Consider the following 16,352-nt stretch of genomic DNA (forward strand, 5'->3'; position numbering starts at 1 on the left):
CTGGAAATTGATTGGATATAGAAAAGTAGGTGTTGCATTCAGCTTGTTTCAAAAGATTGCAGAAGAATGACAGTTGGAGGGGATGTTATACCCAGGCCATTGAATTGAAGTCATCAGAGAAGGAAGGCCATTCCAGTGGGAATGCATCAGTTCATCTACATTACTCACCGATCAAATAAGACTCTGGCGGTATGGTGTTATTTTTTAGTCAAAAGTTATGAGTCAAGTCATCCTCATTTATATAGCGCTTTTAACAATGTAGATTTTTTCAAAGCAGCTTTAGAGAGATAAACATATACTTTAAGGTAACAGAGATTGGTTTAGTTTTATAGTGGTTCTTGAAAAATGTTCTTGAAAAATGTTCAAGAACATGAGTGTGTAAGACATGCTCACAAGCACATTATGTTATTTCACACGCGCAAAAATGAACCTTCAGCTGGCATGATAAAAGTACTCGTGCACAAAATTCAACAACCGAGAGGTGTACAGGTACCTGCGAGCGAGCGCCTGGCAATGGCTGGCATACTCTCATAGGTTAACTCTGCTTGTACAGTGGAATCCTGCTCGTACGCAGTGGGCTTCTGCTCGCGGAGTGCTGTTTTGCTTGCGCAGTGGATTTCTGATCGCTCAGTAGTGATGTGTCATTCATGAACGATTCGTTAATTTTGAACAAATCTTTAATATGACTCGGGACTACCGAGTTGTCTCAGAGAGTGATTCGTTCATTTTGTGTTGACCACGCATGATCATTGCGCAACATATGGGTTCTGAATCTGTACTGGAAACAGAAATGATTAGTTCATCTCTCTCGAGTCTTCGGGTTCGGGACGGGTCCGAGTCTTTCGTTCTTCCTGTCAGTCCCATATAGGCTATGCTGTCTGTACCAGAAAGAGAAATAATTAGTTCGTCTGGATTATGCCCACTAATTTTACTTATCTATCTATCTATCTATCTATCTATCTATCTATCTATCTATCTATCTATCTATCTATCTATCTATCTATCTATCTATCTATCTATCTATCTATCTATCTATCTATCTATCTATCTGTTACAATATATATATATATATCTTTCTTTCTTTCTTTTTCTTTCTGACTACTCTTTCTCTCTAACTAATCTTTTTTCTTTCTAACTAATCTTTCTTTCTTTCTAACTAATCTTTCTTTCTTTCTAACTAATCTTTTTTCTTTCTGACTACTCTTTCTCTCTAACTAATCTTTTTTCTTTCTAACTAATCTTTCTTTCTTTCTAACTAATCTTTTTTCTTTCTAACTACTCTTTCTTTCTTTCTAACTAATATATCTTTCTTTCTAACTAATATATCTTTCTTTCTTTCTAAATAACTTTCTTTCTTTCTAACTAATCTATCTTTCTTTCTAACTAATATATCTTTCTTTCAAGCTAATCTATCTTTCTTTGTTTATTCTTTCTTTCTTTGGAACTAATCTTTATTTCATTCTTTCTAACTAATCTTTCTTTCTTTCCCAACTAATATCTTTCTTTCTTTCCAACTAATCTATCTTTCTTTCTTTCTAACTAATCTATCTTTCTTTCTTTCTAACTAATCTTTCTTTCTTTTTTTCTAACTAATCTTTCTTTCTTTCTAACTAATCTCTTTCTTTCTTTCTAACTAATCTTTCTTTGTAACTGATCTCTTTCTTTGTAACTAATCTTTCTTTCTTTTTTCTAACTAATCTTTCTTTCTTTCTTTCTAACTAATCTTTCTTTCTTTCTTTCTAACTAATCTTTCTTTCTTTCTACCTAATCTTTTTTTCTTTCTTTCTTTCTTTCTTTCTTTCTAACTTTTCTTTCTTTCTAACTAATCTTTCTTTCTTTCTAACTTTTCTTTCTTTCTAACTAATCTTTCTTTCTAACTGATCTTTCTTTCTTTCTACCTAATCTTTTTTTCTTTCTTTCTTTCTTTCTTTCTTTATTACTAATCTTTCTTTCTTTCTAACTAATCTTTCTTTCTTTCTAACTAATATTTCTTTCTTTCTACCTAATCTTTCTTTCTTTCTACCTAATCTTTCTTTCATTCTTTTTTCTAACTAATCTTTCTTTCTAACTAATCTTTCTTTCTTTTTTTCTAACTAATCTTTCTTTCTTTTTTTCTAACTAATCTTTCTTTCTTTTTTTCTAACTAATCTTTCTTTCTTTCTAACTAATCTTTCTTTCTAACTAATCTTTCTTTCTTTTTTTCTAACTAATCTTTCTTTTTTTCTAACTAATCTTTCTTTCTAACTAATCTTTCTTTCTTTCTAACTAATCTTTCTTTCTTTCTTTCTAACTAGTCTTTCTTTCTAACTGATCTCTTTCTTTCTAACTAATCTTTCTTTCTTTTTAACTAATCTTTCTTTCTTTCTAACTTATCTTTCTTTCTTTCTAACTAATCTTTCTTTCTTTCTAACTAATCTTTCTTTCTTTCTTTCTCTTTCTTTCATTCTAACTAATCTTTCTTTCTACCTAATCTTTCTTTCTTTCTTTCTTTCTTTCTTTCTTTCTTTCTTTCTTTCTTTCTTTCTAACTTTTCTTTCTTTCTAACTAATCTTTCTTTCTAACTAATCTTTCTTTCTAACTGATCTCTTTCTTTCCAACTGATCTCTTTCTTTCTAACTAATCTTTCTTTATTACTAATCTTTCTTTCTTTCTAACTAATCTTTCTTTCTTTCTAACTAATATTTCTTTCTTTCTACTTTCTTTCTTTCTACCTAATCTTTCTTTCATTCTTTTTTCTAACTAATCTTTCTTTCTAACTAATCTTTCTTTCTAACTAATCTTTCTTTCTAACTAATCTTTCTTCTTTTTTTTCTAACTAATCTTTCTTTCTTTTTTTCTAACTAATCTTTCTTTCTTTCTAACTAATCTTTCTTTCTAACTAATCTTTCTTTCTTTTTTCTAACTAATCTTTCTTTTTTCTAACTAATCTTTCTTTTTTTCTAACTAATCTTTCTTTCTTTCTAACTAATCTTTCTTTCTTTCTAACTAATCTTTCTTTCTTTCTAACTGATCTCTTTCTTTCTAACTAATCTTTCTTTCTTTTTAACTAATCTTTCTTTCTTTCTAACTTATCTTTCTTTCTTTCTAACTAATCTTTCTTTCTTTCTAACTAATCTTTCTTTCTTTCTTTCTCTTTCTTTCATTCTAACTAATCTTTCTTTCTAACTGATCTCTTTCTTTCTAACTGATCTCTTTCTTTCTAACTAATCTCTTTCTAACTAATCTTTTTTCTTTTTTTCTAACAAATCTTTCTTTCTTTTTTCTAACTAATCTTTCTTTCTTTTTAACTTATCTTTCTTTCTAACTGATCTCTTTCTTTCTAACTGATCTTTCTTTCTTTTTTCTAACTAATCTTTCTTTTTTTCTAACTAATCTTTCTTTCTTTCTAACTAATCTTTCTTTCTTTCTACCTAATCTTTATTTCTTCCTAACTTTCTTTCTTTCTTTCTTTCTTTCTTTCTTTCTTTCTTTCTTTCTTTCTTTCTTTCTTTCTTTCTTTCTTTCTTTCTTTCTTTCTTTCTTTCTTTCTACCTAATCTTTCTTTCTTTCTTTCTTTCTACCTAATCTTTCTTTCTTTCTTTCTTTCTACCTAATCTTTCTTTCTACCTAATCTTTCTTTCTTTCTTTCTTTCTTTCTTTCTTTCTTTCTTTCTTTCTTTCTACCTAATCTTTCTTTCTTTCTAACTAATATATCTTTCTTTCTAACTAATCTTTCTTTCTTTTTTTATTTCTTTCTTTCCTTCTTTCTTTCTTTCTTTCTTTCTTTCTTTCTTTCTTTCTTTCTTTCTTTCTAACTAATATATCTTTCTTTCTAACTAATATATCTTTCTCCCAAACAAAAAGGCAGATCAAATGTCTCTTTTATTAACTCAGGGGAGCCGCTTGGCAATAATCAGAAAACAGGAGTCGACAGGCAAAAACCGTTCAAACAGAAAGATGAGTTGAAGGACAACTGAGGAGCGTCTGCACACAAGGCTCAGGAAATCCCCTGGAGGATGCAGCGAAGAGTCCGGGTTGCTGATGGGCAGCGTTAGACCTTAGTCGAACCCGACAGCCAGAGACAGGGCAAGCAGATGATGGTCAGGTAACAAATCAGGAGACGGCACATACCACAGTAGACACGACAGGACTAGAGAACGACAGAGAAACATCAGGTACGTAACAAACTTCTGTAAATACTCCGACAGGGAACAAAGGAAAAGAGGGAGAAGAAATAGGGCGAGAAATCAGAAGGAAGAGAGAACAGGTGTGAGCGATTAATGAGATGAGATGAAGAGCAGCTGAGCGAGGAGAGAGAAAAGGGAAAAGATGTAAAGAGGGAAAAAACCCAGTAGAGGGTGTAAGAGAGAAAGAAAAGGGAAGGAGCTCGACTCATGACACTATCTATCTTTCTTTTTTCTAACTAATCTATCTATCTATCTTTCTTTCTAACTAATCTATCTTTCTTTCTTTCTAACTAATCTTTCTTTCTTTCTAACTAATCTTTCTTTCTTTCTAACTAATCTTTCTTTCTTTCTAACTAATCTTTTTTCTTTCTTTCTAACAAAACTTTCTTTCTAACTAATCTTTCTTTCTAAATGATGTCTTTCTTTTTAACTAAGCTTTCTTTCATTCTTTCTAACTTATCTTTCTTTCTAGCTAATCTTTCTTGCTAACTGATCTGTCTTTTTAACTAATCTTTCTTTCTTTCTAACTAATCTTTACTTCTTTCTACCTAATCTTCTTTCGTTCTTTCTACCTAATCTATCTTTCTTTCCTTCTAACTAATCTTTCTTTCTTTTTTCTAACTAATCTTTTCTAACTAATCTTTCTTTCTTTCTAACTAATCCATCTTTCTTTCTAACTACTCCATCTTTCTCTCTTTCTAACTAACTACTTCATCTGTCTTTCTTTTTTCTAACTAATCTATCTTTCTTTTTGTCTAACTAATCCATCTTTCTTTCTAACAAATCCATCTTTCTTTCTTTCTAACAAATCCATCTTTCTTTCTTTCTAACAAATCCATCCATCTTTCTTTCTTTCTTTCTTTCTTTCTTTCTTACTAATCTTTCTTTCTAACTGATCTATCTTTCTTTCTAACTTTTCTTTCTTTCTTTCTTTCTTTCTTTCTTTCTTTCTTTCTTTCTTTCTTTCTTTCTTTCTTTCTTTCTTTCTTTCTTTCTACCCAATCTTTCTTTCTTTCTTTCTTTCTTTCTTTCTTTCTTTCTTTCTTTCTTTCTTTCTTTCTTTCTTTCTTTCTTTCTTTCTTTCTTTCTTTCTTTCTTTCTTTCTAACTAATCTTTCTTTCTACCCAATCTTTCTTTCTTTCTTTCTTTCTTTCTTTCTTTCTTTCTTTCTTTCTAACTAATCTTTCTTTCTACCTAATCTTTCTTTCTTTCTTTCTTTCTTTCTTTCTTTCTTTCTTTCTTTCTAACTAATCTTTCTTTCTACCTAATCTTTCTTTCTTTCTTTCTTTCTTTCTTTCTTTCTTTCTTTCTTTCTTTCTTTCTAACTAATCTCTTTCTTTTTTTCAAACTTTTCTTTCTTTCTTTCTTTCTTTCTAACTAATCTTTCTTTCTTTCTTTCTAACTAATCTTTCTTTCTACCTAATCTTTCTTTCTTTCTTTCTTTCTTTCTTTCTTTCTTTCTAACTAATCTTTCTTTCTACCTAATCTTTCTTTCTTTCTTTCTTTCTTTCTTTCTTTCTAACTAATCTCTTTCTTTTTTTCAAACTTTTCTTTCTTTCTTTCTTTCTTTCTTTCTAACTAATCTTTCTTTCTTTCTTTCTAACTAATCTTTCTTTCTTTCTTTCTACATAATCTTTCTTTCTTCCTTTCTAACTAATCTCTTTCTTTTTTCAAACTAATCTTTCTTTCTTTCTTTATATTTAACTAATCTTTCTTTATAGCTAATCTTTCTTTCTTTCTAACTAATCTTTCTTTCTAATCTTTCTTTCTTTTTTAACTAATCTTTCTTTCTTACAAATCTTTCTAATCTTTATTTCTTTCTTTAACTAATCTTTCTTTCTAACAAATCTTTTTTTCTTTCTAACTAATATATCTTTCTTTCCTTCTAACTAATATATCTTTCTTTCTAACTAATCCATCTTTCTTTCTTTCTAACTAATCCATCTTTCTTTCTTTCTAACTACTCCATCTTTCTCTCTTTCTAACTACTCCATCTTTCTTTCTTTTTTCTAACTAATCTCTTTCTTTCTAACTAATCCATCTTTCTTTCTTTTTGTCTAACTAATCCATCTTTCTTTCTTTCTTTCTTTCTAACAAATCCATCTTTCTTTCTTTCTAACAAATCATCCATCTTTCTTTCTTTCTTTCTTTCTTTCTTTCTTTCTTTCTTTCTTTCTTTCTTTCTTCTCATTCTGCAAAGATGAACTGTTCAAAATGTATTACGCTACATTACTGACATGTCTGCATTGCATATTTACTTTTTGTGCACTTTTAATATTAATAAATGTGAGATAAAATGCTGCCAATTTATAGCTGATTTAACACTAGAACGGCCATGACAGTCATTTTGACTGTTTTGAATTTTATATCGGCAATATCTTTCTTTCGTTCTAACTAATCTATCTTTCTTTCTAACTAATCTATCTTTCTTTCTAACTAATCCATTTTCTTTTATTTCTTTCTTTCTTTTCTTTCTTCCTTTTAGTTCTTTTTTCATTTTCATTTCTTTATTTTTTCTAACTAATCTATCTTTCGTTCTTTCTAACTAATCCATCTTTCTTTCTTTCTTTCTATCTTTCTTTCTTTCTTTCTAACTATTCTTTTTTCCTAACATTTCTAACCATTCTTTCTATTTTACTTTTCTTTATTTTTTCAAACTAATCTTTCTTTATTTCTAACTAATCTTTCCTTTTTCTAACTATTCTATCTTTCTTTCTTTCTTTCTTTCTTTCTTTCTTTCTTTCTTTCTTTCTAACTAATCCATCTCTTTCTTTCTAACTAATCTATCTTTCTCAGTAATCCATCTTTCTTTCTTTCTTTATTTGTCTTTCTAACTAGTCTCTTCCTTTCTAACTATTCTTTCTTTTTTACTTTTCTTTCTTTTTTACTTGTCTTTCTTTTTGTTCAAGCTAACCTTTCTTTATTTCTAACCAATCTTTCTTTTTTCTAACTAATCTTTCTTTTTTCTAACTAATTTATCTTTCTTTCTTTCTCACTATTCTTTCTTTTTTACTTTTCTTCCTTTCTAACTATTCTTTCTTTTTTACTTTTCTTTCTTTTACTTGTCTTTCTTTTTGTTCAAGCTAACCTTTCTTTATTTCTAACCAATCTTTCTTTTTTCTAACTAATCTTTCTTTTTTCTAACTAATTTATCTTTCTTTCTAACTAATCTATCTTTTTCTTTCTAACTAATCTTTTTTTCTTTCTTTCTCACTAATCTTTCTTTTTAACTTTTCGTTTCTTTCTTTTTTCCAACTAATCTTTCTTTCTAACTAATCTATCTCTCTTTACTTTTCTTCCTTTCCAACCATTCTTTCTTTTATCTTTCTTTCTAACTATTCTTTCTTTTTTACTTTTCTTCCTTTCTAACCATTCTTTCTTTTTTACTTTTCTTTCTTTTTTACTTGTCTTTCTTTTTGTTCAAGCTAACCTTTCTTTATTTCTAACCAATCTTTCTTTTTTCTAACTAATCTTTCTTTTTTCTAACTAATTTATCTTTCTTTCTTTCTCACTATTCTTTCTTTTTTACTTTTCTTCCTTTCTAACTATTCTTTCTTTTTTACTTTTCCTTCTTTCTTTCTTTCTTTTCATTCTTTTTTCATTTTCTTTTCTTTATTTTTTCTAACTAATCTATCTTTCTAACTATTTATTTATTTCTTTTTTTCAAAATAAAATTTTATTTTTCAAAATAAATAAACTTTCTTTCTAACTAATCTTTCTTTCTTACTAATCTTTCTTTCAAGATGATCTTTTTTCTTTCTTTTTTCAAACTGACCTTTCTTTTTTTCTAACTAATCCATCTTTCTTTCTTTCTTTCTTCATTCATTTCTTTCTTCTTTCTAAGAGTGGCACTTTCTATCCATCTCTAATCTTTCTTTCTAACTAATCTTGATGATCTATCCATCCAACCATCCATGGTCAAATTAAAACATGCTAAATCATGCTAGCAATGTGGCAAAATATACTTGAAACATGTTAAACCGTGCTAGAACAGTTTAAAACTTTTTCAAACTTTCTGGCTAGGCTTTTCCAAGCCAACTTAAAGTTTGTGTACGAACTTTACCATCTAGGTCATAATACAATTGTTTGTTCTTCATTCAAAGTTATAACTTTAATGTGAAAGGATACAACCTTTTGATAAAAGTTACATAAAATAATAATAATTAATGCTGTAGAAGTAAAGTTCATTATTAGTTCATGTTAGCTAATGTCAAGAAATGGAACCTTATTGTAAAGTCTTCCAAAATTAGAATTTTTGAATTGGCTTCAAATTAGGACAAGTTGAGTTTGTCTTTGTAAGGTGATAAACTCAAACGCTATAAATTCTGAATAATGCTGTACTATTGTGAAATGCTGAAACTACTTTCCCTGAAATGTGCAGCATCAGAATCGAGGACTAGTAGAAATTTACTCTTCCAATCTTTTCTGTTAGTCGTTTCCATGAAAATATATTAATAAATGAAAAACTATTTATCTTAAAAAAAGCTTTTTCAATTAATGCATTCTCAAAGCAAGAAGAATGGTGTCTTAAATTGATTGTAATTTCTATAAAACGGCAGTTATTGTGAAAACATACATGCTGTGCCTTTTCACCTCTTTAGACTTTGTTTAAATAGAATATAAAATAATAATAAAAAGCAATGAATAATTCAAATGTTGTAGGACTAAAACATGGAAACTTCAAGGGTTGAACACCTTTTCTATTCATTGTTTGTATTTATACTATTAGCAAATTATAAATAAAACTTTTTATATATTTAACCGTTTAATTACTAAAAAAGTCAAATTTATTAAACATTGTACAATTTACTGTAAATGCTTGAAATAAATATACATTTTATTAAAAAACCCACATTTCAGCAATATTAGGAATGATAACAAATCATAACAAATAGTTTTCAAATAAACTGCATTCAGTTCTTCAGTACAATACAATACTTACAGTATTCAAAGCCATTCTTAATTCAATGTTTTAAGCATTACAAACGAGGAACAATACAAAAAAGGCAGAAAATAGCACATTTAAAACTTTTAGTGTCTAATGGCAAAATACCAACGTGTACATAAACTGCTAGCTTAATGTAAAAGTTGTGCACCCCAGTTCAATAGTTGAAGTCAGAAATTCATTCAAGTAAAGTTGACTCCACTCAGAAACACTCCGAAGCATCTTCAAGTATGGCTATTCTTGTCACTCACTAAATTTTAACCACCCATTTCACTTGCTTCATACACAACCTGCTACTCAAGCTGGGCTCTCTACACTTAAATTTAATATCTAATTTAAACTACAGAACTGGAAGCTTCTTCCTTAACTAGTCAGTACATCAAATTGATTTCTAATAGAAAAAATTGTAAACGTTGCTATTGTATGACAGAAAAAAAATCCTCAAGTAACCCGAATACCAACGAGACAAAGGTTTTTGGAGCAAAATCTATTATTATTATTATTGTGTGGGTTGATGGTACTTTAAACATACAGGGAAAATTTACCTTCGTACATCATGGACTTAGAATTAAGAAGAATGGACTTAGACTTCTATCTATTTAATACATATACAATATTCAACGTATTTTGAATTCACATCTATTTTTTTTTTAAAACAAATTGAAGTGCTTCATTTTTTCATGTCAGAGTGGAATGAGTTGTATTTCATTCACTACCAATAACTCATCAAATATCTAATTTAATTCAGGGACAGGAGTAGTGTAAGAGGCATTAATATTATCTTTAGTGGTTGTAAATGCATTTAGCCTCAAATTATTATACAACTAATTGTCCACATAGTATTTAACTGACTTGGTCTAACCCTTCAGTAAAGAAGCAAATGCATTGCTTTATGTCACAACACTTTTCCTTTAATTAAATCAGTGCATGTTAAAATATGTTCAAATTACTTCTTAAAAGGTTTATCAGCATGTTGCTCCAACAGTACTTAAATTCTGATTGTTTTAATTTTCTAATAAAGTTAGATGTGTGTGGTATACAAGTAATTCATAAGGATTTAAAATACAAATACAAAGGCTCAAACCTGAATTAGAGAAGACAACATGAACACAAGTGATGTTTATGCACAGAAAAGAGCTGATATATCCCTGATTTTGCAATTCCATTGACACTTGAAGTTCAAGCAATACTTTCTAGTAGATCAAGTGTGAAGAAAGTAAGAAATGAACATTGCATAAATAATGGCCTTAAGGTATGTGTTATTTTTGCTACAAAGTGTTTGGAAGTAAAATAACAGAAACACCTTGATATTATAATTCTATTGCCAAACTAGTTTTGAGGTATATGATAAGTAGGTTTTTCTACATCATTCATAAGCCTTCTCAACGCCCTTAGATATTGTCACATTATATTTATAGCAGGTCAAGTAGCACCATTTGAAATAAAATCAGTTCAAACCCAAAGAAATAGTACTCTTCTTTACTAAACTATTGTCTAAGCATACATTAAAACATTTTTTAATTTACTGTACACATCTCAACTTTTTTTATACAGCTAAAGTTGCATTATGTAAAAACCCCCACAGTAACCCAAGCCAGCTGCCTCTGAAACAGTGACATTGATGTAAAAGTAACCCTGTTATGTGTTCCTTGATATATGCTTTGAGGACCTAATATCATTGTTTTTCTTGACTCCAGTATTCAGTGTTCTGAAATTTCAAGTTTTTCTTTTCTTTTTTGTTATTTTGTGTGATTTCTTTCTCAGAACATTACTGTTACAAAATTGACCCTCAGTGGCTCACTATACAGTAAGTGTAAAGAATTTGTGAAATTGTAAAAGCACCAGAGAAACTATCCACTAGAGTTCATCATTATTGTTTTCCACAATAATGAATGCAGTGTAATTAATTGTCTTTCAAATTGGAGGGCAGAAAGTGATACCCTCATTATTACTAAAAAGTGCTTCTAAAACACCATTTAAGCTAGATAATGTCTTAATTGCTTAATCAAAAAAAATGTGTATTACTTAAAAAATATACAAGTTGTGTGTTGTTAAAGAAAGGCATTTAAAAACACGTTTTTGCATTCAAAACACTCACTAGCACCATAAAAGTGATTAGCCTAAAAAGTCACCTAAGATGAATATTTCTTTCCAGTAATATGTCCAAATTTTTTGGACTGTAAGCACCATGGATGAAGAACAGTGTTTTCATACGTGAGTATTTAAATAATACATAAATATTTCGAATTGATCAAACAGTAAAGATTGACTTTTTAAGAGCGTGTAAAAAGCCAACTGATGCTCTACGTATAGTAATAATACAAAATCTTACTATGGTCAATAACAAAAAGCTGAACAACAATTATGGGTTATGTAGCCAGTGGCACTGAGGTCACTATATTGTTGCACCATTTCATGCACCATGTCATTTTTCTGATGCCACTCTCATTGTGTTTATGAATGCTCTGAACCTAGAGAGGTTTTTACAGGAAATGATTGTAAGGCCCGGTCACCTTGGTAAAGGCATAGGGAGTTGTGCTTACATATGTATTAGTAGTGCAGGACATTGACCGTTCTGTAAGCATGAGAAGAAACCTCTTATATGGAGGTTCTGAGGGTTCAGAAGGTTCTGAATGTTCTCGTTTCACTCTCTTTCCACTACTCTTGCTCGTTGTATTTTCAGCACTGTGCTTCTCAGCATCTTCCTCTTTCTCCCGGGCCTTCTCTGCCATCTTTGCTTCCCACAGAGCCAGTCCGTGTTTTGCCTCATTCAAGTTCTTGTGCTGGTAAAACACAAGTGAGATCCGGGTGGGATGGTTGCGGTCAGGCTTCTTGACTGGTGTAGTCGCATGGAGTTCCCGCTTAGCACACTCGATAATGATCGAACCATGACTAGGTGCCACTGCCACCCCTCCAATTTCAGGGTCAAGGAAGTTGTGCTCGCTGTCAGACCACACATCCTCCTTTTCTTTTTGATCTGAATTTTGGGTAAGTGGTGTCTGGTTGACAACGGGGTTAAGGGCATTTTCACTGGAATGCCTCAAGCCTGGATGTTGGTTTGGGTTGAGGCATTCATTACCCAAAGGAGGAAACACCTGAGGGATACCATTTGCTCCATGCATGTTTATCTCTAAATCTTTATTACTTTGCATACCTAAGGTATTTGGATTTGAAGGAAACATCTGAGGATTCTGGGACATGTGAGGCTTGGGGTAAGCTTCAAACTGGCTGCCAATAGTAGCATAGTCCAAATGTAGATGGGCTGAAGGAGGCCTTGAGAAGGCATCAGGTGGCATATTAGGATTATAACCTGGGTAATGTCCCATAGAGTGCATGCCAGGTTTCATGTTACAGGTGCCATAACCATTGGGTGGTAAGCTAGGCTCTCCATAGTGCGGTGGGTAGTTGACGGCATAATGTTGAGGTGCACTGTATTGCTGCTCAGAGTACAGTGAATTTCTTTGGGGATGGTACATATCTGGATGCTTTAGATTAGAAGAGTAGTAAGGGTGGTAGTTGTCCATGGGAAGCCCCCCATTACATTGGTAACCAGTATATAGAGGGTTGGGTGTAAGAGACCTGGGATATGGGGTGGGTGCATTAGACACGTTAATGTAGGAGTTGGGTGCATGTAAAGGAGAGGGATAAGGACTGGCAGTAGGTGGTGTTTGAGGATGTGGGGTCATTGGTTTAGAAGCATTTGAGACGGTTTCTGATACATTTGAGAATCTAGGGAACTGTGGGACAGTGTAAGTGGGATTAGAATTAGGTTGTGTTTGCTGCCGGTGCTGCTGAGGCTGTTGGGCAGCATGAGCATGGGGGAGATGCCCAGAGTCCAGATTTATGTTACCTGGGCCTGGAAGAAATAATGGGATTAGACCAAAATGTAAACTTTTGGTGTTGAAACATTGATAAACACTTAGAATCTGTTCCATTACTTATTTAAATCATTTATTTGATCATCCCTAATTCAAATATTTATATCTGAATACATTTAAAAAAATTGAGTATTGGTTCTATCCATTTTGAAGCCTTGCTTTTGTACCTGTTACATTTGTGTTCTGGCCTGGGTTCTCATAAGCGGACTGTTTCTGCTTTGCTTGCTGAGTACTGTCCATTTTGGAGTTAGGTGTGTTGGGGTTTGTTTTGTTAGCCGCGGCTCTCTTGGCATCCAGCTTCTTTTGCCGGCAAGACTTGGCAGGCTCCGGTAGCATACGCACCTGTCTACGAAAGGCACTGAGCACCTGAATGGCACCAGTCTTGGTCTTCTCCAGCTGAGCCTCAGCACTGCCAAACTCGTCAGTGGATGAGGCCTTGTATAAGGGAAGCACGTGCAGCTGCTCATCCTCAGGAATTTTTCCAATCTCACGATTGTCGTCTCGTGTTAGCGTGCAGACCTACAACAAGAGTAAAGAGAGAGGGAGGTTTGGCCTGTTTAATTTGTAATTTTGGAACCACAACTGTGTTTTAGCTATCCTTTGTTTTCCACCTTCAGAGTATAAAGCAGGGTATATAATTATTTGTATTGTGTAATAGACTTAACTGCTGGCTTTGGTGAACGCTCTTTATTAGTCTTATTAGGGTACACTGTACTGTATTTAAAGTCACCATGAAATCAAAATGGACAATTCTTATTTTTTTACTGAATGTAATGTTATTTTTAAAAAGTTTTTATTATAAATGATTTTTCTGTGCACATCTTTATTTATTTTTTTAAATTCACATCCACTCAAAACATTCAATAAAAAAATATTAACCTCCCCTTCAAACAGCATCTGCTCTCTTTGTGCCATGTCTCGGTGGAGGGTGAGATTAAATATCCTTCACAATTGACTGCTAACTGGCATTCAGATCTGCCTCCATTTAGTTCAATCAATTCCCAACGACGAAATCCAGTCCCACCCCACTTTTATTTCTCATTCCATTTCACTCGGAAATACACCAAAATAGGGAAGAAAAGACTATCACAATGTCTGTTTCATGTCAACTTTAATTCTTACCACAGTACTGCCCCCTTGCATGTTGTGCAGGTCTCTGTGGGCATGAGCACAGAAGTCTAGACAGGCTGTCACTCCAGAAAATGGCCGTCCTTCTTTTAGGCCCAGGCGGCAATCGGGAGCTCTGTGTTCATGCTCTACCTGTCAAATATCGGTAGATGTATAAATTTGAAATTTGTTTGAACTTAAAATTTGCCAACTTTGGTATATGTCCCTTATGCAATTAATGCAGTCACTTTACTTATTTTTATATATTACAACACTATACATATATGTAAATAGACTATACTGTTAAAATAGACCTGAGGCAGAAAGCTTAAATGTATACCTGATTGCCGTAGGCATCGGGTGCCATTTTTTTATATACTGGGGCCATGAAAGTTGCAAGACCCTGGAGATTTTGTTCCAGTTTCTCTTCCTGTAAGGGAATAAAAAAATCTCCCGTTATTTCCTATTTTGTATGTCCTTTGTTGACTCCATCTTGTGTTTGCGTGAGAGCATCTCACCTCCCTGGGATCATCACCAAGCAGTTTGAACTTTCGTGGGATTTTACTTCTGGCAAATTTGCAGCCATTATAGTACATGCTCCAGGAGCAGCCGAAGGAGAAAGAAGCTCCACAGGCATCAGGTTCCAAACCCTGACATGCACATGTTCTCCTAAGGAAAATGACAGAATGTTAAGTTTTAAGACAAATAACATATTGTAAAGATACCTTACTATATCTAGAATTTTTTAAGTTTTGTTGAAGCCATTAAATATCTTGTCTTTAGGAAAACATAAATAACATAACTGTACCATAAGTAGAAAGTGGTCAGATATGTAGCAATACCAAAACCACAGACTATAAATGTATTGGTTGATGATAATTGAATATTATATAATAATAATTTATTTAATAAAAATGTTTTGGTCTTTTGGTTAGTGAATGTTTACTAATGTTCACACTTAATATTCAATGATATTATTGATCTTACTGCATTGACACCATTGTATGCGAACTGAACTGAGCTGACTGATGATATTACTATTTTCTCCAGAGCTGCAGTATAGATAAATTAAATAAATTAGTAACCAATGATTTTTACAACTGAAATGAATCAACACTGAATTTACTTTAGCAGCACAATGACATTATTTTCTTCTACAGCTGCTGTACAGCCAAAACAAACTGTGTTGCATTATTTTTCTATTATCACTGTAAAGCTGCTTGCAAACGATCTGTATTGTAAAAAGCGCTAAATAAATAATGGTGAGTTGACTTGAATGTTTACTGTATTTGTACAAAAAGCAATAACAACCATTTGTCCTTACTCCTCATTTAGAGCACATCTGCGGTTGGTTAGGGCACCATGTTTTTTTAGCGTGTCACTGAGTTCAGTGTAGAGACGGTCAGCCAGGTTCGTTGATATGCCTTCCCAAATTAAGATGACCACTACTATACAGGATGTTTCACATGAGTGACCAGCCCGTTCTCGTACCAAGACCAGGAGTTTCTCTTCTACATTTGCCCTCCGTATTACCTACACAACATAGTGCACATGTACAGATATATCCAGAAAATATACAGGTAACAGTTTGAGACCTCTGTCATGTAGCTGAGTTTTCCATAGAGGGTGCTGTAGATGAGAAAACTAACAAGAATGTTTTAATATTTAATTAAAGAAACTGACTAAGAGAGGTGATGCATATGCACAAAAAAGAGAACACGCAGGATATAAATAAATTGCCTTTACCCATTTAGCAATGGGGCAGCCTTGCCCACTCTTGCCTTCCTTGCCAGTATACACAACTTTTTCAATCCTAATAGCACTTCCAGTCAGTCCAGATCTGTCACAGGAAATATAGTGTAATTGCTAAAAGAATACATCTATACTGAGAGCGTAAGTTACAAGCATTTATTTTGTGCATGAGAGAGGTTCATAATATCATACCTTTCCTCCATAATGTTGCGGATGGCTGCAACAGTTGGTGCTGATCCTAAGTGAGTATAATATGGTCCTTCGTCCCTTTCACTGATTTGGTCTGTGGATTTTGTAGTAGATTGTCAGGAGAAAAAAAAATATAACTAATATAAAAACGATTTAATTTGATTAAAAGGATATTAAACTAATATTAAAAGAAATTTACATTAAAGGATTAGTTCACTTTAAAATGAAAATTAGCCCATGATTTACTCACCCTCAATCCATCCTAGGAGTATATGACTTTCTTCTTTCAGACGAATACAATCGGAGATGCATTCC

General features: G+C 32.0%; 1 protein-coding gene and 2 long non-coding RNA genes across 4 annotated transcripts in view; all 3 read right to left on the bottom strand.

Moving 5' to 3' along the window:
- Positions 1–1,551: 1,551 nt before the first annotated feature.
- Positions 1,552–2,723, bottom strand: LOC143740272 (uncharacterized). The gene is made up of 4 exons (XR_013204818.1): positions 2,712–2,723; positions 2,467–2,511; positions 1,807–2,040; positions 1,552–1,615 (listed from the first exon to the last, which is right to left on the bottom strand). It is a non-coding gene; the product is annotated as an uncharacterized LOC143740272 (long non-coding RNA).
- A 395-nt stretch (positions 2,724–3,118) lies between these two features.
- On the bottom strand, positions 3,119–4,722 carry LOC143740268 (uncharacterized). Its single transcript, XR_013204814.1, has 3 exons — positions 4,705–4,722; positions 3,561–3,659; positions 3,119–3,132 (listed from the first exon to the last, which is right to left on the bottom strand). It is a non-coding gene; the product is annotated as an uncharacterized LOC143740268 (long non-coding RNA).
- Positions 4,723–8,912: 4,190 nt separating this feature from the next.
- The window catches only part of tet2 (tet methylcytosine dioxygenase 2), a 43,079-nt gene continuing 35,639 nt past the window's right edge, over positions 8,913–16,352 (bottom strand). For both annotated transcript variants that reach the window (XM_077232317.1, XM_077232316.1), the window contains 8 exons: positions 16,041–16,131; positions 15,843–15,936; positions 15,421–15,629; positions 14,615–14,765; positions 14,437–14,526; positions 14,112–14,249; positions 13,157–13,508; positions 8,913–12,967 (listed from right to left, as the gene is read on the bottom strand). In XM_077232317.1, the coding sequence (XP_077088432.1) occupies positions 11,595–12,967; positions 13,157–13,508; positions 14,112–14,249; positions 14,437–14,526; positions 14,615–14,765; positions 15,421–15,629; positions 15,843–15,936; positions 16,041–16,131 (2,498 nt within the window). In that variant the 3' untranslated portion in view covers positions 8,913–11,594. The remainder of the gene's footprint in view (positions 12,968–13,156; positions 13,509–14,111; positions 14,250–14,436; positions 14,527–14,614; positions 14,766–15,420; positions 15,630–15,842; positions 15,937–16,040; positions 16,132–16,352) is intronic.

Source organism: Siphateles boraxobius, unplaced genomic scaffold, assembly GCF_051911475.1.
Source record: "Siphateles boraxobius isolate OS27281-9 unplaced genomic scaffold, OSU_SipBor_1 17, whole genome shotgun sequence".
NCBI lineage: Eukaryota > Metazoa > Chordata > Actinopteri > Cypriniformes > Leuciscidae > Siphateles > Siphateles boraxobius.